Source organism: Hermetia illucens, chromosome 7 (genome assembly GCF_905115235.1).
Source record: "Hermetia illucens chromosome 7, iHerIll2.2.curated.20191125, whole genome shotgun sequence".
In the NCBI taxonomy this organism is placed as follows: domain Eukaryota; kingdom Metazoa; phylum Arthropoda; class Insecta; order Diptera; family Stratiomyidae; genus Hermetia; species Hermetia illucens.
This window is the reverse complement of record NC_051855.1, coordinates 14,823,607-14,846,266: the sequence shown is the minus strand read 5'-3', so window position 1 is coordinate 14,846,266 and position 22,660 is coordinate 14,823,607. Positions and strand designations below refer to the sequence as shown.

At 34.3% G+C, this 22,660-nt stretch overlaps 1 protein-coding gene across 6 annotated transcripts; it reads right to left on the bottom strand.

Annotated features, from left to right (window-relative positions):
- Positions 1 to 1,454: 1,454 nt before the first annotated feature.
- On the bottom strand, positions 1,455 to 21,694 carry LOC119660718 (potassium voltage-gated channel protein Shal). Of its 6 annotated transcripts, XM_038069363.1 has the most exons (7): positions 20,929 to 21,692; positions 17,323 to 17,699; positions 15,013 to 17,264; positions 12,779 to 12,941; positions 11,658 to 11,846; positions 11,371 to 11,523; positions 1,455 to 3,250 (listed from the first exon to the last, which is right to left on the bottom strand). In XM_038069363.1, the coding sequence occupies exons 3-7, from the start codon at positions 16,125 to 16,127 to the stop codon at positions 3,155 to 3,157; spliced, it is 1,716 nt and encodes a 571-aa protein (XP_037925291.1). In that variant the 5' UTR covers positions 16,128 to 17,264; positions 17,323 to 17,699; positions 20,929 to 21,692; the 3' UTR covers positions 1,455 to 3,154. The 6 variants fall into 6 exon arrangements, with proteins under 6 accessions (XP_037925291.1, XP_037925293.1, XP_037925290.1 ...); XM_038069365.1 differs by having other exon boundaries at positions 1,455 to 6,273; positions 15,013 to 17,699; positions 20,929 to 21,693; XM_038069362.1 differs by having other exon boundaries at positions 15,013 to 17,699.
- Between the last annotated feature and the right edge of the window lie 966 nt (positions 21,695 to 22,660).

The window sequence follows — 22,660 nt, the reverse complement described above, 5'->3', positions numbered from 1 at the left end:
AGCACTGTATGTTTATATGATCATTTCCCCGTTCCCGTTTTACGGAAGTATCTGCTTTAATAAATTTGAATCAGATGCGACTGTACCAAGTCCAGAACAGCTTGTTCTATTTCTTGAGCGAGCTAGTATTTGTCTTTGGTTTACATATATACACTTGTTTTTTTTTTTGGCTTGAAAATTATCTGAATGGGGGGATGAAGCAGAGAGCAGACACAGTTTTTGTAAAATCCATTGAGCGAATTTAGTTGGGAATGGATAGATTGGAACTACAAAACTAAATAGATCGATGCAAGCATTTCCCATTTTCCAGTAAATCATTGCAGAATTGTTACTTCTCTAACTTAACAGTCTTTCGCTTATAGTCTTCTTTTTCTTTAGCCTATGCCCCGTTCACAAACGGGATCGGCTCGTCGCCATTTGATTCTATCAAATGCCTGGTCTGGATGCAATCGCGAGGCTTCCCCATCCAGCGGATCAAACCACCATCGACCTTGATGTTTAGACCAATTTTAACGAGTGAGTTCTCGTTAGTGCGAATTACGTGACCATACCTTCGAAGAAGCCTCTCTCGCAATTTTTCCACGATCAGTGCGATCCCATATCGATCGCGGAAATCCTCAATTTGGCTGTGATCAAATCATGTCACCCCACTAATCCAACGCTCGTCCTCCTTCGTCTCCATTACCGCAAGACGACTTTCGTTATCTTTTATAGTCGGCCAACACTCAGAACCATAGAGAACGACAGAATGGATGATATAACGGTAGATTTTAGATTTGAGACGTTCATTGATAAGTCGATCACAAAGAACACCAGTTGTTAAACCCCACTTGATCCAGGTTGCGTTAATGCGTGAAGCAAAGATCTCTCTCGCCAACTCAAGTGTCCAGTTTATCGTAAAAATTTTTGTAATGGTCCACTCGGGTGACAGCGATTGCTTTCTTTGGTTCCCGGTTGGCATTCTTATAAATTTTAAAATTGGCGAGCATTTTATCGCCGAGAAACTTGTGGTAGAGACGTTTCCTTTTACGGACCTTCATTTAAATATCGTCATTCCAAAGCCAAGTACCTCGGCAGGTGCATCGCTTCCCTGGTGACCCCGAGGTTTGCTGAGGCCGCTTTGTGGATCGTGTCTTTAATTTGGCTCCACGATTCATCCATTCGTAATGGTTGATAATCGCTTAAGGGAAATCATTTCTTCCCACGAAATCGCTACCATTTAATATACGACGGACCAGTACGCTTTTCAAGCTGTTTTATCGGTGGCTTATTTCGCAGTACGGCAATCAATGGCCGGTGTTAAGGTGCGATGGTCTCATAGGGAACGGCTTTGCTATCAGTGAAGTTTATTTCGGAACGCATCTTTCATTTAATTGGGGAAATGGATTCTCCAAAACTTTTTGACTCTCAATCTGTAATAAAATTGAAATATATGGAAAGGAAACCACAGCCAATAGATAAAGAATAAATAAATTTTATTTACGTTAATTAAGTTCCATAATTTTCATTTTTCAGAAATATAAATATGTAATCATGATTTTGTTAAGAAATGAAAAATAAATATTTTGAGAACAAATGATTCAGAAAAAACATATATTTTTGCTATAATTACTTTTTTACTTGTTGATAATTTTCTGTTCTCTTTCATTTTTATGATTGCAGTTTTCTTTATATTGCATACAACTATCGCATCTATAAATTGAATTTCAATAGTATTACCATATTTTTTTCAATTTTTTTTTTTTGCTTCAAATATATTTTTAGGTATTTTTGTTGTAACATAATGTATTTAACATTCCTAAATGCATTCAGGCAATTTTTTTGGAATATTATTCCAAATTACCATAGAATATCATTTTTTGATGCATTATCTATCTGCCATGAATTACTCAATTATAATCTAAATGTTTGTAATTTTCATGCACACGATTGTAAGATTAAACTTACATTTTTTTCCTTTTATATATAACATTCGACATCAGGTAAATAGATTTGCAATTTCTTACATGCATTATGTGATCGCCTATTTGTGATTTCTCATCTATTCATTCTTTCTCGTAAATATGTTGCTTTTAATTGTTTCATGAAGTGATATTTGGCAAAAAATGGTCTACTCATAATATCGGGAGTAATGATACAACGAACCATCTGATAACATACTTTGTATCCATCCAGATTGTGATAGAATTGTCGTAATACTTACTGCAACGTTACTACCACTCATCTTGTATTTCAATAGTAGTGTTTTTATGTTAAAAAAATATTAGTAGAAACTCTAAAAAGTATTTGGTATTTCATTAAATTTTTTATATAATTTTTAGTCTGGATTTTTTCGTCCCAGCCATCCTTTTTCTGTAACTAATTCCGGTAACTTTCGACTGATTTTTGAAAAGGCGTTTAATTTCACTTTGAAACTGACCCCAGAAAAGACCATTTTGTTTAGATTTCATGTTATTAGTAATTACTTTTCATCGATAAAATTGAAATTAATACTTTTTTTAAAGATCTTTTTACACATGTAAAATATGTTTTACTAATAGGTGTATGTACAAAAGACAAACAATTATAATTAGTGATGAATTAAAATATTGAAAAAAATGGGAAGGAATAGACAATATTCAGAAAAAGTTTAGTAATTTCTTGTTAATTCAGTCGTTCAAGCCGCCTGGAACGCTAGCCTCCTTTAGTATTTTTCGTAAATTGGAGATGTTAAGCGGCTTAAAATGTGTTACCTGCTAGCTGGTGATTGAATGTTGAAAGATATATCATAGTATCTGGTTTGTTACTTTCCATGGTCTTACAACTAAGCCTCGTACTGTAAATAATCTCTTGGTTCCGCTTATTTAATTTGTAAGCTGTTTCCAAAGATCAATACTATTGAGCGTGCCTCAAGTGAACCTTTTTGTTTTCTTTATACATGGTTTTATTACTTTATCGAAATAGAGAATAAATAAAGTTAGTTGTTTAAATAGACAAAATAGTTTACTATTCGATCCATTTTATATATTACTGTTATATATTATTCATTTAAATCATATTTATAACCAATCATTTTATTTTCTATGATTGTTTCGTTTAACAAAGGAGTTTGCTATATCACTTGCACTTCGACGCGGAAATGCTTATACTTAGTGTACTTTCTTTTAATTTCTTTTTAAAATGAAGCTTCCACCAAGTATGTACCATCCATCGCTTGACCAGTTTGACTATTTTGTACATTTGCTGTAGCTGGTATATATTTTCCACATGCCTGAATTATATATATAATAAAAATATTTGATGTTGGATTTGAAAGGTTTTTTAAAAGTCGGATTTTCAAAATCAAAATAAAGATTCTCTCCACAATTCGGTATATTATATATTTTTTTTTAATTTTCTGTACCTAGCTTGGAATTTTCGAAAAATCAGGGATATATGTCCAAAAGCTTTGCTTAACCATATGGAACTGGATAAAAAAAATCAACTGAAAATTTGAGAAAATTTTGAATGGTTTTATCTAATAAATGAGAAATTAACCAGTAGATCCATAATCATGGAGTTTTGATTCATATATTTCTTAATAAAAACCTGCGTTTAGAGCATTTAAATAAAGCTATATCACTATAAATAAAAAATCCAAAATCGTTTCCATTGACTAGAAATTACTAGAAATTAATTTTTTTAAAATATACATAGCTCGGCAACTACTTGTCGCCTTCCTCAATGCTTGGATTCCGATGAGAAAAGAAATCCAAAATCCCAGTTATCGCGGGGGAAATCAAGCCCACATTTAATTTTTCCTCCCAATTACTTGTCTCACCGATGGAACGGATATTATAATTTTGTGCACGAGTGGGCCTCCTCATGACTCCATATCGGATTCGTGGTTACTACAAGTGTTACCCGTTGCTCAGAACAGTGATGAAGAATTGGAGCACGAAGCTATCGGTATCCTCACAAATATCTAGAGAGATACCAATCAGGCGTGGCATTTTCCAAGGTGACTCTCTAAGCCCGCTATGGTTTCGAATCCACTATCAAATTGTATGCCAAAGACGAGGACGCTCCTTACTCACCATCCAGTTCAGCAGGGATATCTGAATGCAGTTGGGTTTGGAGAAATGTCGCAGAAAAACATCAACATCAGCTCCTTTGGGATTGAAATCCTCGATGGTATCACTCCACTTCGAGGTTTTAGATTTCTATTAGAGTAATTTACCCCGGGTGGGTTTTGTTTTGTTGGCTCCTTAGTCAAGGTACGTGATTAAATCTTTGTGTCCTGAGAGTGAGGTAATATGTGAGAACCAAGAACCCCGGCCCACATATCGCCAAACTGCTAGCGCAGTCTGTGTTCACGACTAGTAGACCTGTTAGGGTGGTTTGGTTGATTGGCGCCCAACGTGGGGCCACACACACTGTCGAGAAGTTTATCCTTCGGTGTTTCATAAATTTCCAAACTTTTGGCCACTTCTGATTTTCTTGTATCGCTTATGTAGCTCAACTTTAAATTTTCCTTGGAAACCATGTGTTTATTATATTAAATACAAGGAAATGGATGTGACCAACAGGGATCAAGGCAGCGGTTCCTGGCGGCTTTAAATTAAGAGAGGAAGTATAAATAGAACGATTTGGGATTTCTTTCCTCGTCAAAGCTCAAGCATTGAGGGAGGCGACAAGTAGTGCCGAAAGTTAACGGAAACGGTTTTGGATTTTCTATTTATATGTTTTCTTCAAAAATAAAGATAGATTAACCTATCTACTACTGGTTTTAAAGATATAATGAAGGCTTGATGGGCAGATAAGATATTGAACCAGGAAAATGGCAGATGGAGTGAAAAATTAGAGAAAAGCATTAATAGGAAAATAAGGATACGAGTATAAAAATTTAAACATCTTCATGGGAATTGTTGCTCAATCAATATTATTCTATCATCTATTTGGGTATCTTAAACGCTTTTGATATATCCTAAAACCTTAGCACATGAATGAAGAGCATGGAATATCTTTTCCGAATGACAATGTCCATTTAAAACGGAAATGATTAACTTATATGGAAGTAAAAAAATGTAAGAGGAACATCTATACAATACAATTGAATTATTTGAATTTCTGAAATAAAAAATGAACTAAACTTCGATAAATATCAATTCGAAAATTATCAGAAAGAGAGGAGAGTCTTACATCTTCAATTATGTTGTAAAAAATTAAAACAATAATGAAAATAAAATGCAATAGGCCTTGCATGTTTCTCCTTTTCATTAGCACTGTTTTTTTTTTTAAATAAAAAATAAATAAAAAAAAATCACTTGGGGAAAAATATATACGGAATAATTCAAAAGGAAAATAAAAAAGAATTATTGATGAAAAATCTATACGAAATGGTATGATACGAAGAATGTATAAAGAATCATTATAAGGTCAAGGTTTAACCTTCAATTACGTTCTATGCTATATGGATAGCTTGCTTCCCATTCCTTTCCTGGTTTTCGAAAATAAATTGTGTGATAATATTAGGTATTAGGTAATCAGAACCCATTGAATACGAAGAAAAAAACGAAAGAAAAAGAACGTAGTAATTTTGAAGTTTATTTAAAATGAATTGTCAATTAGAGACAAAATCTCAAAATACAAATGGCCAACTTAGGGCGTTAAAAAAAAATTGTGGCATTTTTTTTACTGAAATTGTTTTGTTTTTTTTTTTTTTTTTGGAATACGTTCAAACATACATCTAGGAATGATCATACATCTATATAAAAATTGTTTTACAGTCATGCATATATTATTTCGTGTTTTATTTTTATTTTTGCTTCATTATCTAAGTAAGATACTGATAATTAGGAAAAGTGAAACTCAAACAATTGAAAATCAACAAATAATATATAGAAAAATGTTAACGTTTTCTAACAGTCTTTCAAAAATAACTTTTTGCCTAGTATTTATTGTCACCCTATTCTACTGCAGAAGTATAAAAACAGCAAAAAAGTTTAACAATTTCCTTCTTTTTTTCGGCATTGAAAAATCAAATTACAAAAGTAATCATCAGCAATAGTAAAATTTTAATATTACTACATAAAAATATCATAAAAGATAACACATCATAACCGTTGACATTCTATATAGTATCTCATAAAATACTGCTTGTTGTTGTGTTTCCATACATTATATATATATATATATATTAACATGTAGAATAAAAAACTTAAAATGAAAATTTAATGTTTGCTCAGTTTTGTATTATAATTTAAAATTTGGACTCAATTGAATTGTTTCATTCTCACATTTTTGTATTTTTTTCTGAAAAAGTAAAATTTATAAAATGAAAGAAAGAGATTAAAAATAAAGGGAAACACTGAAACCCAAGCAATAAAACTACTAAACCACGAGAAGCAATAACAATAGTAACAATTGCATATTCAAACCAAAATATTAAGCTAATATTAAGGTGTTTGTGTCCTTTGATTAAAAAAAATTTAATATGCGAACTCAGGATGCCGCAAAACTGTTATATAAATGCAAAATACGCATCACAGAAATAATATGGGAATTTTTTTTTAAAAGATGCTATAACTGAATGAAGCCGAATCTTTTACACTCAAAAATTAAAATTCATCTTCTGGGAGCTTTTTATATCAGAAATTATTACTAAATGAAACTATAGAGTGTCTAAGTGTCTAAAGCAGGGGGTGTTCTCTAAGTAAGCCGTGTTGTGCTTTTACTTCAAGGCCAATTCTGCGAAAGCAACTAGTTTTTTAAATCACTTTCTACGAAACTTTCAAAATTCATCTATATCAAAGATTCATCTAATTTAAAACAATGGCTCTCAATCAGTTTGTCATAAGTCAATCCATCAAAACTGGATTGATGAAAAACTGATGGACTGACGTGGTTAGTAATAAACAAGACGACAAAAAACCATTATTGATGGATGTATTTACCGATCCGAACCATCGATTAACAAGACAATGACAACTGCGCTATACTCAACTTATTCTGAGTCCAGCCAGAGCGACAAATTTTATTTAAAAATTTAAATTTTCATCAGTCCATCAGTCATTGCCTTAAAAATAGGCGATTAGTTTGCTCTATAATTATGTCATTCTGACAGATGCCAGTCTGATGAAATACTGATCGTGTAAGGTTAGCCAATGAGCTATTTAAAATTCCCCCATTTCGCATGGGTGAAAATGGGTGTAATTGATCTCAGATAAATAATTCTAGAAAAATCATTCAAGATAAGACCCTACAATTACTCTTGAATGGGAGATTTGGCACAGTAAAACTCATATATGGTAATACCTACATATATGTTATACAAAGAGCAAGTTTTCCCCACCTTTTGTTTTCTATTCGATACATACACCAGAATAGGAAAATAAAACAAAGGAGGAAATGGAAATTTGAATAATGTGCAGAAAAGGATGCCATTTTGGCGAAATTTAGAAATAGTCATAAACTTCAGAATTGGAGTAGAAATTGTCACTGACCTTAGAGAAAAAATTGATAATAGCAGGGGATATTGAACTAAAGGAAATTTGCTGCAGGGAAGTTGTTTGTACGTCCCCTAGTCACTCATTGTTGGAGTATACAGTCCGTTTTTTTTGTAATTGTTGGTTTATAATCTCCAATTTTCAATGAGATTATGCTTCAGTTTCATTATTATCACACTTGATGCTGCGCAAATGATAAGCTTACGACAGCAACGTTGTTTAGAAGATACTGAATTTAAAGTTTATTCGATAATTGAATAATGAAGATCAATGTCTTTAGCGGATTACTAATTACTATCACCAGGGGAGTATTAGTATAAAAAATAAACAGATTTCATTACAACAACATATAAACTGCATCTCGTAGGTATCTATCTTAGTTATGTATGCTAATTTGCTTTATTTTTCTAGTTGAGTATAAAATGAAATACTATTATTTTTAATCATTTTTAAAATAAAACATATAATGTATTTTAACTACCATAATAAATTGTTTCTCGCTCAATTCGAGAGTTTTTAAATAAATTCCAGCCTTTCCTTTGGTAAAATGTTAATGTCTAAAGGCATTTTTGCCCTAAGTTTACTATTCTTTTTTTTGTATTTTGATATAATTGATAACAAAATATTTTCTTTGACTAAAATAAAGAAATTAACTTCGAATATATATATTTTTTTGTATATAACGGGTGGGAATATCGACGTTAATTATTTTAAATTTTAAATTGAAATATATTGTGTAAATAGTAATTTGATTCAAAAGTAGTAATATATATATATATCTATTATTTTCACTAACGATGATAAAATTTCATGTACCAGTCGAAACAAACATAAAAAAATAACAGAAAAATTTAATTATCTAATTTCGTGGGTAGTCAGAATGGTATAATATTAATAGTTGATTTGTTTTCACAAAATGTTATCTACCGAATCACGTATCGAGCAAAGAACATAGCTAATAAAATCTTGTATCTTTTGTGTTGAAAATCAATTATATCCTTTAACCCGAATGTGTTGCTAGTTTGTATAACCCATGAACTATCATACTACCACTATTTACTTTTAATGCATGGGTTGTTTAGCAGCTTTTTTCTAATTAGTTGTATTTATTTTTCCAGCTTGTTTTTCGGATTATTCAAACTATTCCTTGAACTTCTCATGTATTTCTACTATCGTCATGTGAAATTCTAGAACTGCGTTTAGTACCACAACGATAGGATGTTGTGTCCTGTAAGGAAGTTTTCACATTTTGGTTGGTGATTTAGTGATGGTTTTTTTTTTTTATTTATTTTTCTAAGGGGACTCGATTTAGGGGATTACTTATGTCAAAATACATGTTTCGATTATTGATGGCTGAAATGTGAAATGAAATACAAAAAAAAAAAACACAAAATAAAAAGATATACGAAATTCAAAACTAGAGGCACTGTATGTTGTCACTACATACAGAGAAACAGAAAGTTGCTGTATTTTGTGGATAGAGTGTATTTTAAGTGTACTTTCTCTGCGTTTACATAATCCTTCATGTTCTTTTCTGTCTTAAAAATCTCGTTATTTTACTAAAAGGAAAATAATTTATTAAATAATGGAAGAGAATTCAGTAAATATTTGCTGAGATGTTTTCTCCTTATTTATTATGGTATTGTAATATATAGTGCGGTGCATTTTAATTTTCTCAATTTTATCATAAAAGAATCAAATTTTTTGGTTACTCCTAGGACGGGAGTTCTACGAACTCATCTGTTCCCTCAACCCCTCCTATCTCTCTAGACACAAAACCTCCTTTTCGTCCCCGTTAAATATTACTGTACTATATATAAATTAAAATCGACATCCATTTAGTCAACCAAGATGAGTACTTTATTATTTCGACCAAAAAAATGGATGCACCGCACTAAATATTAAATAGAGTTGTATCCATATAAATTATCAAGCAAAGCTAAGTACTATCCCTATGGATATGATATTCTTCCCTGACGCAGGCGAGTAATATTACCACTAGAGAGCTAAATATACGTAATTGAGGTCAAAGAGAATAAAATTAGTAGCGAAGCGATTTAGAGAATTCAGGGCTCGAAGAATCTATCCTTCCTATTGAAATCAATGCTTTTATAATACAAGGAAAACTGACAAAAGTAGATGGTTTAGTAAAAGAGGTGGTTCTGTGTAGATAATTCAATGGGAATCATCGCTTCGCAATGGAATTTTCCAGGGCAATTGGATATTTCTTAATTTCATCTTAACCTGAATAATGGGGCCATATAGGGGTGGTCTAATCCATATTTAAATTGATATAACACAATTATACTTTTTCAAGCTGAACACAATATTATACTAAGATGATAGAAGTCATGTTTTTCGATCACTTGCAACTCCAGAAGTTCGGAATCAAATTCAATCAAAAGGGCGGACGCGGAAGTAGAAGTTATTAGTAAAAGCAATCATGCTAAACAAAATAAAAGCTTCAAAGAATTTGGGTATTGACTGTTTTATTAGTTCGTCTTATAGAAATCAAAATTATACTAAAGTATACATAAATTTAACACTATAAAGTAAAACTATTAGTTCCAAACCATCACGTTTCACAATTGTATCAATTTTAAAATAAAAAAAAGGTTAAATCAAGAAAGTGTTCTTTGGATATATATTTTTTCAATCCCTACTACTTTTATTTTCAAGAATTTTCGCGGAAAGGCAAATAAAAATTAACAAATTAATGGTGCTAAGAAATAGCAGTCGATGCCGTTTTTGCTGATTCGAATTGTCCATGCAAGCCAAATGCAACTTTGATATTTCCTTTCAATTAATTTAAAATTTATTCTGAAGAATTTTTTTTGTAACATTTCAAATTGAAGAAATGAAACCATACAAAGAAATGATAATTTTAAAGCAACGTCAAATGTAGGAATACATTTTCATATTATAATTGTTTCTAACTACAATTAAAATACAAAAGCTATTTTGAATGATAGTGAAACAGATAGAATTGAAAAAAAAATTCAGGAATTAAATAAAATTTGATTTTTTTTCGGAATATATAAAAATCTGAACTTATAAAATACACAAAAAATTATTTTTCACATTACTTGCCTAGTACAAATCCGTGGAACGTATATATAAAATCAACTTAATACTTTTATATATATTTCGTGTTTCCTCTTATCTAAATGTTAAACATCTCATTGACAATATATGAACGAGGGAATTATATGGTGTACATTGCATTTAAATGTATAATATTAAGTTTGTTGGAATTCTATTAGCGGTTCTAGGAAAGCTCTAATATTTTGCTTCTAACAATGTTGTGTTTCTGTAAAAATTTGTGCGTGTTTTCTTTAGCCATGTTGTTTTTTTTATGCTTTTGTTAGGTAAAGAAAGTGAGACTGTTTGGTGTTGAACAAAAGATGAAATAAAATTGGTGTTATTTTAATAAATAATATACTATATAGATGTAATGAACATTTGGGATTCGTGAAGAAAAACCATGAACAGAGAAAACGGGAAGACCGAATTCAAAACTATAAATCGAGAGCGGACATTTTATGCAGTAAAACCCAAACTCATTTGATGAAACACGGAGTGATTAGATCATTATATTTTTCTTCTTCAGAAGAGATGTGACAATGGCCATGGAGACTAGATTTAATATTCTTGGATAATTTAGCGAATATCCGTATCAAAATTTCCAAAAAGGAATAGAATTTTTCTCAAGCAGTATAATTACATGGAAATGATTCTCAATCTAACTTAAACAGATTATCTAGCTTCCATGTCCATTTATATACTCAAAAGCAAAAAGGTGATCAAGTAAATGAGAAAAAAAAACTGTAATGCGTAAAATTTTAAATAAATTTTCAAAACAGCTATCGTTGAATCGAAATAATTTTAATCACATTAAACTCACCTGATATCGTTGGGAGCAACATCGACCGCAACATGATTGCAATAAACCAACAGTACTATTTGTTGAATGTGCCGGACTAGCCATTGGTGACGGTGATCCAGGTCGTTTTGGTTGTCCATTATATGGAATTTCTAACTCAATAAATTCACGATCCTAGAAAATATAAAATGATAGAGAGAAAAATTTATTTCAAACAATATAAATATAACAATCACTCTTCTGAACAAGAAGAAAGTCTAAAGAATTAGAATAAGATTAATAATTGTTATATTCAAACCATAACTCACCGTGGTCTTTTCAAGACATCTTAACAAATGATGATGCTGTAGCTCGAATATATCTTCTTCACGATAATTATCGTCTAATTCAATTCCAGATTCTTGAGCAGCCAATCTTGCTTCAGCTGCTTTCTTTTTACTAGCAAACGCAGCACCTGATGATGCCTTGGCAATTCGAATACGTGCTAAACGTGCTTTCTGAAAATTTTTAAAGTAAATCATTAAAATGTGCAATTTTGATTAGTTCACAAAAGGAAACTGATGCTCATCAAACTGAAGATTGGAGGTTTGCCTTGATATGGAATTTTTGTAGTTATCTATTAGATGTATAACTTTGCTTCCGCCGTTTTTTTTCTCAAAATTTAAGGCTTTATCAAAAGAGGGACGAAGACGGCCATGGTTTTGTACGAGGCAATTCATTAGACGCTGCCTCACCTCTGCCTTGCGAGTGGCGTGACCAAAGTGGCTCAATTGGTGTTCTTTGTGATCGACGTATCAACGAACGTCTCAAATCTAAAGTTTACCGCAATATCGCCCGCCCTGTCGCACTCTATGGTTCTGAGTGTTGGCCGACTATAAAAAACAATGAACGGCGTCTTACGGTAATGGAAACGAAGATGTTGGACTAGTGGCATGACACGTTTTGATCACATTCGAAATGAGGATATCTACGATGGAAATGGGGTTGCAACGATCTTGGGGTTCGGGAAAAGGGACCAGTAGTTAGTCTTTTTATAAAATAAATATGAGCCCTTAATTTAAAAGTTACAAAAGTGACATGTTCAATTTGAAATTGGAATGTAGGGATAGGAGTGGGTAAATTGAAAGTAATAAATGGGGAAGGCTAAGGAATGTTAGGACGGGAAAAAACGAAGAAATGTTGCATATTATCGAATGCATCCCCCCGTCAGATTGCCCCTGGACAAGGTAAAGAAAATGCTACCAATCTCGTAGAGGATGTGCTATTCAAGTGATACCCAGTGTATGTATGTATTATCACAGGTTTTTTAATATGACCTCCCAAGTCTTAACAGACAGGCAGAATTTGCATGGGCAGTTTGACCTCATGACCCTTACAATGAGGCTAAAATTAAATTTTTATTGAAAGAGAATTATAAGCAGAAACTTACCCTTTGAGCTTTACGTTTGTCGGCACGCTGATTCTGATGATAAATCCGGCTGAAATTTGATACAATAACAGGTACCGGAAGAGCGATTACAAGCACACCGCTAAGTGAACATACTCCTCCAACTATTTTTCCGGCAATTGTTTCTGGCACCATATCACCATACCTAAATTTATTAAAGCAATAAATTAATTTTCAGTCATGTACATAATCAAAACTGTGAAATGAACGTGTAAGCGCATCTAATACTATATTGGGGTTATTTAGCTGGTCTTGTTCTAAACATAAAATGCGTCATTCTGCATGAAAAAGGCTTTACATGGGGTAGAGAGGAGGATTTAATTACGAAAAACAAATTTATTTAGGAAATGTATTCATTTCAACAGCAAATCCCATTTAATTATTCTGAAATGCATAAATCTTTGAATCAATAAGATCCGGATTTTTGGGTCTGTGGTTGTAAATAAGCAAGGCTTTCTTCGTAATTTTAAATCAGTAGCAAATACCTTTAATTAAGTAGACAGTTTATAACTTGCTAATATACATCTCCTTGTTGTGATGCAATTACGCTACCTTATTTTCTTGTTTACCGTAAAACGGCTGAGCAATCCTCAAAAGAATGAAAGCTTGATTCCATGTATCTAAAATTAAAGTTTTCCGGTAAAATTTTAATTTTATCCACTCCACAAACGAATCACATCATCATCACACAGTTGTATGAATGTCGGAATCTTATTATGCACGCTTTCATGGAGGTATTTATTTTTGGCATCAATTTAATTAATTCTCCAGCGTGGTAAAACGAAACACAACCCATAGCACTCTGGAATATTTCGATTTTGTTGATTATTTATTGAGTGTTTATTCGGAAAACCCTAACACGAATTAACAAGTCTAAAGACAAAAAATATTTGGACAACAGGCAACAAGAGGGAAAAATGATGAATATAGTAATTCTGGGGCAAATTTTAATAGATATAATTGTGATTTATAGATAAAATTTCTCAACGAATATTTAGAGGGACTTTTCATACTCAGAATATGGCGGCAGAAATTGACTGGGAAGCCTCCTTAAGTTTACCATAGAATCATCACGTTATGGAGTAATAAAGATTTTACTATAGAGAACGATACTGAAAAGTTTAGTGAATATCGTACTATTATTAACAGAGTCATAGTAGCTCAAAACTGTCACTTTTGTGCAAATTTATTGCATTCCAAAATTTTGATTGCCTTATATTAGAGCGATGGAGGAGAAAAACGCCCAAGCGTCATGTTGCAAAGTTACGCGGAAGACGCAGGTGACGCCTCCTCAACATAAGGTAAGTTAGATCGCGGCCAAGCGGAGTAGGGACAGGGGAAGTTAACCCCTTGGTGTCCAACAAGCGGCCAAGAAGAGTAGTTCTTCGACTACGGCCCCAATTTTGACGAAAGGGGAAGAGTCGACAGCTCGTAAACCCGAACAATGGACAAAAATAAGCGACAAAAAGCGGCAGAACGAAAAAAAGAAAATTCGTCCGGAAATAATCATTGTTTCTAAGAAAAGAGATATATCTTATGCCGATAATCTTCGGAAAGTCAGAGCCGATCCGGAAACAAATCCACCGAGAAGATGGCAGATAGTTTTCGCGAAGGTGCTCGGTGAACAAACTGAAGCAAAAGCTAGTAATCGAGTCTGAAGACCTAGACGAAGTCACATCACGAGAAGATATCTATGTTGCGCACAATTCAACCTTAGCAAAATAGAAGAAAGTGCCATCAAAAAGATGAAGAAGACATATGGAGGTACAAAGACCGCTATCATTAGTTTACCGGTTGAATCAGGGATTAAACTGATTACCGCGGGCAAGGTAAAAATAGGCTGGATCGTGTTCCGAGTTAGGGAGCAAATATCTCTCAACTGACGTTTCAGATGCCTCGATTTCGGTCAGCTTGCAGCAGGATGTATTAATTAGCACGATAAGTCGGGAAGATGCAGGAAGTTTGGAGATAAGCGTCATCTTATCAAAGACTGCACGCTTTTTGGTTTCAGCTAAAATTGGAGTGTAGCGACACGTCCTGCAGTTGGAGAACTCTAGTTACGACCTTTAACGGAATATTGTAGGGTAACTCGAAATATGAAAATTTGGTAATTCTTCTCACTAAAAATATCTCAAAAAGGTACGTGAAAAAAAGGCCCTCAAATGTGGTTTGCCCCCTTAAGATATATTAATATAAAACATTGAAAATATACTTACCCTAACGTTGTCATCGTTACAATTGTATACCAAAATGCAGCCGGAATCGATGTAAAGTTCGTACCATTTACATTTTTCTCCGCATAAAACATAACTGTAGCGAATATTATAATAGCCATTGCTAACGAAAATACCAAAAAACCTAATTCGGAAGCACAAGATTTTAATGTATAACCAAGAATACGTAATCCTTGAGAGTGACGTGAAAATTTAAATATTCGGAATACACGAAATACACGTAATGTGACAAAAGCACCAGAAACGTCATCGTTATCCGTGATCCCAAGACCAATATAATATGGAAGTATCGCGACTACATCAATTATACTCATAACACTACGCACGAATTTACAGCGATCTGGGGCTGCAAATAATCGTAACAGATATTCTGCCGTGAAGATCATAACGCATGCGGTATCTAAGCAAAAGAATACGATTTTATAGCGTTCACCGCACGGGAGCGTCCCCGCTCGACCGGGCCTATGGCCGCATGGTACCGTTTCTACAACATTCGCCATTACGCTAACAGCTATGAAGAATCCTGTCACATAGTAGAAGACCAATGCTGCTGTCGACGTATGTGGATTTTCGAAGGCTCGCCACATTTTTTGACGAATATTAGTAAGCTGTTGTAGATTTTGATCACCATTTTCCGATAATTTGTCGTCCATTAATCGTTCTGCATTTTCGCGTTTTCGATCGCGATAATCCTCGTAGCAACAATCACCGATCACATCAGGCATTATTCCAAAAAATGCCAACTCCTCGTCATAGCTTGTCAGGCATTCATGCTTCGGATAATGTAGTTTTCCTGTTCGATAGTAATTCAGAATATGACGAAATATATCTGGATCACGATCGAAAAAATATTCCTTGCAATCTTCGTCGTAAAAAAATTCACGTTCATTTGAACCTAGTAGCGTGTCAGGATACTTCTCTAATGTATTCCGCCATGTTTCAAAATGGCGACCGGATACATTGATGAGTAGCTTTTCATCGTCGGTTTTACGTCGATCCTTTGGTACGGGAGGCGGCGGGAGGGGATGCGTTGCAATCGGTACCCAACCGATGGCCGCCGCCCGTGCAAATGGCAGCCAAGCGGCGACCGAGGCCATACTGTGTGGTGGAATGTTTTAGAATATCTATAACTAAGGAAAGCAATTTTTATCTGGCCGATATTTTTTTTTTATCTATTTTCCAAAGTCCAGGATATTAGGTAAATATTTAAAAATCCCGCCGCAGTATTGGGTATTTTTTTGCTAACAGGATGCGATACGACGATGACGCCTTCTACGGGGAACTTTTGACCATGAAGGGGTAGTAACCAATCAGGAATTCTGTAAGTTCCAGTAGACTCTGGTGTTTTTGACTTGAAGGAGTGAAAATAATTCAATTGTTTCGATTCATCTACGACGTCGATGGTAACTTTTAACTGGTTCTCTCGCTTAACATAAGCATCGAATTTTATGGAAGATTTTTTTTTTAATTATGGCAACGTAGAATCAATTTTTAATAAGGTTGAAAAGGGAAAAATAATTCCCAAAGCGAAATATTTCCCTGCGTTTTATTTCTTTTTTTTTTCGCGCAAAATAAAGATTTTCTGATTTTTTCTTAAGTTCGCATTTTTGCCACTTTTTTCTTAATAATGTAAATATTTATTTTTTTTTTCTAAATATTTATTGCTTTTATTTTTTAGATCTCCGTTGATTTAGATTGAAGATATTTTGTTTTTATAAGTAATATCTATAAGTTGGTGTCGTAACGGTGCACGGATTTGAGTAAAGTTGTTTATTTTACGATTGACGTTTAAATATACGCAAGCTAGTTTCAATTAGCTAATAATGTCATTTTCTTTATCCTCTATCCACCAGAGCAATATATAATATTTAAATTCAATTTTTTTGATTTTTCCTCTGAATTTTCAATTATTTTGTTCTTTTTATTTTAAAATTATAATTCTGATTTTTTCTTCATTAATTTTTCTTTTAAATAGATTTGTTAGCCATCTGAATTATAATTATAATTATATTGCTTTAAACACTATCCAATTTTTTCAACTTCATTCAGCTTGTTTCTTTTCTCCCTTCCATTCGTGCCTCAACTTCCAGTTTTCGTTCAATTTCGATTTGAATATTGTTTGCCCGAAGAATTTTTTCAGTCGCCTTTTGTGCTATTTAAGCTTGAAACATAGATGATAATTATATATTCGTTTATGACAGGCACACGAATCTCCGGCAAAGTAGAAAATCATGCTGAAATAATTCTAATCGTAATCTATCAGCACTTTCAACCACTACAGCTCTTCTTTACCAGACTCGTCTCACGTTGCTTAGATGCAACTAAAGAATGATATTTTTATAGGAATTTTCCGTTTCATTCAATAACCAGGCTCTCAGGCTTCAGAATTTTGTATTTTTCAAATTCCTTTATTCTCTTCATAGAAAGAAATGCGATTAATGTGTCTCTGCCGAAGTTTTTAATGGAGTCAATTTTAAACCCAATTTAATCCTTTCCTAGCTCCTTCTTGAATAGTACTCGAAAATGAAGAGCATTTTCGATGAGTTCTAGGTCAATATATGAACATAACCAGCGTACAATGCTATGATGATGGCTAATATCCTTCACAGCATTTCACTCGAACATATGTTTCTTCCTCTTATAGATTGTTATGATGTTAACATGGTCCTCTAATAAATAAATGGAAAAAAGGGAGAGAGAAAAAAAATAATTGATTTGAGCATTTCTTGCATTATTTTAAATAAAGTTATACAAAAAATGAGTTAAGCAATCATATTTTTGACAATTTCCAATCAGACGAAAAAATTTCTAAGCATAATGCGTAAAGCTATGGTAAAATGCCGCCCCTGGCAATTTTTTTTTTTTTGTAACATTATGTTCTGAACGCTACCTTTCATATGGTGAGTGCAATAACAAAATTAAAAATGTCAATATGCCACGTTTTCAGCCCGAAATTTGCTTAGACGCAGTGTCATTTTAAGCGTCCTGTCGATGAGTCCAATCAACAACATCAAATCGCACTGGTCAAACGAGAAGAATAAAGATAGGACAACTTTGAGACCGTTGATAATTTCTCCAATCTAGCGTCGATCATTGGCTCTAGCACGGAATATACACTCCAGTAGCGGTTAACTATAGAAAAGGACCAAAAACAAAAGGGTGGGATACACCGGAAGAAGTGCAATGAGTGTCCCAACCAAAAACCGGTTCATGTCCGAGTCAAAGAGCACATAAAGGAGGAAAAATTAACCAAATGCCAGAATAGGCTACACAAAAGATACGAATGATCACACAATAGAAGAAGGACAAAAAGGGATTTTTCAGCTTTTCCCTCATTTTCGTCATCATCAAATCACAGGCTTTACACTTGCTCTCAGACGCTGATACCCTCAAATCTTAAAATCACAAATCAGGTTCCTTTTCATTATTTTCTAAGTACTAAACGAGAAATTAACATTTAAATCCTCGAAAAGGGATTTTTCCGCTTTTCCCCCATTTTCGTCATCATCAAATCACAGGCTATACACTTGCTTTCTGACGCTGATACCCTCAAATTTCAAAATCGCAAATCGGGTTTTTTTTTCATTATTTGGAAAGTACTAAACGAGAAATTAACGTCTAAATCCTCGAAAAATGATTTTTCAGCTTTTAGCCCATTTTCGTCATCATAAAATCAAAGGCTATACACTTGCTTTCTGACGCTGATACCCTCAAATCTCAAAATCGCAAATCGGGTTTTTTTTTTCATTATTTGGAAAGTACTAAACGAGAAATTAACGTCTAAATCCTCGAAAAATGATTTTTCAACTTTTAGCCCATTTTCGTCATCAAAAAATCAAAGGCTATACACTTGCTCTCAGACGCTGATACCCTCAGATCTCATGATTACAAATCAGGTTCCTTTTCATTATTTTGTAAGTACTAAGCGAGAAATTAACATTTAAACCCTCGAAAAGGGATTTTTCAGCTTTTCCCCCCATTTTCGTCGCCTTCATTTCAAAGGCTATACACTTACCCCAAGACGCTGATACCCTCAGATCTCATGATCACAAATCAGGTACCTTTCGCAAAGAGGGGTTTTCCTGAATCATGAACTTGACCTTTGTCAGCCCTACACTGGTACGTGATATGCCTTGGCACGTTAACGAAGTCTATGCCAACAGCGATCACCAGACAATCATCTTCGAACTGAGGAGGGAACCACATGCTAAGAAAACAGGATACCCAAGGGCGAGAAGGGCATAGGGCTGGTCTACGAAAGCATTGGACGAGGGAAGGGTCTTGTAAGTGTGGCTAGGCCAACCTACTGACGTGACGAGTGTAGGATCTTTATCTCGGGGTCAAAATTATTTCCGGCAATTTTCAGCATTTCGGAAAAAAACCAAGGCGTAAGACAACGTTAAATATGTGTATTAGTTTAGTGAATGCAGATCTCGGCGGTTCTTGCTATTCGGATTGACAGCCAAGCAGCGAATATGCTCGCCTCGTTCAATAAGGTCTGGATACTCTGGGTTCCAGACCATTTTGGGTTGATAGGCAATGCACCAGCGGACGAACTAAGCAAGAAGGGAGCAGGGACGCCTTTACACGGGTCAGAACCCTTCTGTGAAATCAGAAACGAGTTCATGGCTATGACATTAAAAACTGTAACAGAACGGGTGAGGGAACTATACTGGACGGGCCTACCAGGAATGGAGCAGTCCAGGGTGCTTACTGGGGGATACGAACCCAAGCGCACAAAGGGCTGTTTAAACCTCACCAAGAAGAACCTCCGAATCATAGTGGGAATTCTCACTGGTCATTGTCGGTTAAACTATCATCGGAAGGTAGGGATATCTACGGACACTGCCTGCGGGTTTTTTGCGGAGTGTGATGAAACCCCTATACACGTTCTGGGACAATGTCGGGCACTTGTGCAAAGTAGGTCGAGGCATCTAAGAAAATTGAAATATTTGGAAGTAGTGAATATACTAGAATTCCTAACGGTTATAGGCTTGCTTGAGATACTACGGTTAATAGATACCCTATATCTAATAAAAGGAGCACAATAGTTCTGTAAGGACGCGGTGCAACTTCCCCTTAACACAATAATAATGTTGAAAAATAGCCAGGATGGCATGATTAAATTAAAAGTAAGCGAGTTTGACTTAAGGCTTTAAGGTCCTTAGTCTGAGTTTCTTTTCCTGCACTCCACTGATGTGCTAAATTGACTAAAATCGCCGAAATATCGAAAAACAGAATAGAAAGCAAAAGTACCATAAATCAGTATATCCGTTCACGTGGGCGCCTTAGGAAATACAAGTGTAAATAGAAGAGACGAAAATTGGTTGGATTCTTAGGTTGGTTCCTTAGCGAAAGATCCTTAAAAAGGACCCGGAGGCACCAGGAAATGTATATTATAACAAATGAAATACTAAATAAGCATTACATGAAACCAATTCGACCTTCAGAATGCTCTGCTCCCCTACTTTTCAATCAGGCCTACAACAGATGTTTATACAATTTAATTATCCTTGTTTTTTGTTTCGTGGAAACTGCTTACACTATATTTTCTGAAGATTTTAGATATTCAGTGACTTTTCATTCAGCCCTTGTGCTAAATGCCAGATGAATCAGATGAATTTCCACTTTCACCTCTGAGGAGCTTGGAGAATCCCTTTGGGGATACATAATTGATTGACAAACTTATTGAAGGTTACAATTTTGCTTGACAAAAGCTACAATTTCTGGATTGAGTTGATGAAAGCACGTATTACAATTATTCCGAATAAACACGTATCACAAACAAAAATCGAGAATAGAACGAAAAAATATCAGGTCCTGACTCCCAGCGACCTACGGTTTATCTGGAAATGAACAAAAAACACAACACAGATGTACGGCAGGTGGAAAACTTACACGTTTTTTTCCTGATGTTCACCAACTGTCCATTTACTATCATTTTCATGTGCACTAAGTATGTTTCGTTGCTTTTTACAACCCCGATTTCCGTTCCCCATGAAAACTCATTTTTCCGTCAAAAACTCGATTTCAATTTGTGACTTTCACCAGAGAACATTTTGCAAAAAAAAATGGGAAAATAGAGTCACACACCAAAATCTATTCTATGTGACGAACAACGATACGACAGTAGCACCAATAAAAAACAATACACACGATAATGTAAACGGAAAAACAACTGAATTTTCCACCATCAGAAGAAAATAGGATGTGTTTGTTGCGTTCTTATGTCGCTAATAAAAAACAATATTTTATATAAAATATCTTTTCTCATATGATAATTAGGTACTGAATCTCAGCAGCGTAGCGCGACAATCATTTCGTCGTATGATTTTTCCCGATACCGTGTGGAAAATTGGATAGTGTGCAAGGAAAAGCCAAGCTTGTGTGAAATAACACAGCCATAGGCAGCGACAGCAGCACGCACATTCGAAACCGAAATCGTATGTTTCCATTTCTGAATCTTGTTGGCCTGGCTTTTACCCCACACCATCTGCACCCCCGCATGTCACCCCTCCGATAATCTTTTCGCCATCCTTATTGGAAAAACTTTACAAACTGAAAAGTTACGAATGACTGGAAAGTTGGAAAGACGCATCAGAACAATAACAATTGTATCAAACAATTTTCAAACAATAGCCGAGTAGCGTATGCAAGAGAAAAGCATTTTTCAGATACTTCTACACGTTTGCATTTATTTATGAAAAAGAAAGCAGCTCCCACGAGAAAATGAGTAAAGGAAATTCGAAGGAGGGGAAGCGTGAAAATTGAAAGCTTTCGTGTACACAACATACATGCAGAGAGGAAAATGTTCAGGACAGCTTTTTCATCTGTTAAGCACAGGACGGAATAGGGTTCTCAGTGTGTTAATAATCTCAAAATTATTCGCAGAACCCTGAAATTCAAATATGATTTTTTCAAAATTTAGACTAGTTTTCAGCTCACCTTTTACAATCATCGCAGTTTATATTTATATTGCTTTTGATAGGATGCAAATAATCTCATAGATACATGTACTATCTTTAGCACACAGATGAGTATTAACTATTTAAATTTAAACCAAATTCAAACAGACTGAAAATCCCGCGCCATGTTGTTTGACGTCACAATTCGAAGCAACAAACTTCAGTAGCCCGACAACTGGCAGTTACTCATAAAAATATGAAACAGTCAACATTAATTTCCACGTGAAATGCCAAGAAGGACGATGAAATATTGTTTCATGCCTTGCTGCACAAATAACTCCACAAAAAAAACCCCGTAGAAAGCATTTTTGGTTGTTCCTAATGGAGATTTTCGGAAAAAGTGAATCGCCATCGTCCGCATCCATTGTGTATGTGTGCCGAGGCTGCTGCTGAAATCATTATCTGAATTATCTGTTACGATGTTAGATTTATTAGGGTACCTGACTGCGACGCTGTCATTTCCTTATCGGGCTGGTTACCCCTTCTTCGTGATTTGGATACGTTCTTGCCCGACCAAGAGCAGTCCCACGTTGGGCGCCAATTAACTAAATTGAAACAATTTCAGGTTAAACAATATTTTTTTTATTCGGGATCAGAGCCGTCTATTTTCTTTGAGTTCACAGAACGAACTGAACTAACTAAATTCGAATTACAATGATGTCACT

What these genes read in the sequence shown, in the direction of transcription:
- LOC119660718 (XM_038069362.1), bottom strand. Translation starts at nt 16,127, where the DNA reads ATGGCCTCGGTCGCCGCTTGGCTGCCATTTGCACGGGCGGCGGCCATC. An exon ending in ACAAACGTAAAGCTCAAAGG is followed by an intron (nt 11,847 to 12,778) that starts GTAAGTTTCTGC and finishes AAAAATTTTCAG; the next exon opens with AAAGCACGTTTAGCACGTAT. An exon ending in GTTGCTCCCAACGATATCAG is followed by an intron (nt 3,251 to 11,370) that starts GTGAGTTTAATG and finishes TATATAATTCAG; the next exon opens with GCATGTGGAAAATATATACC.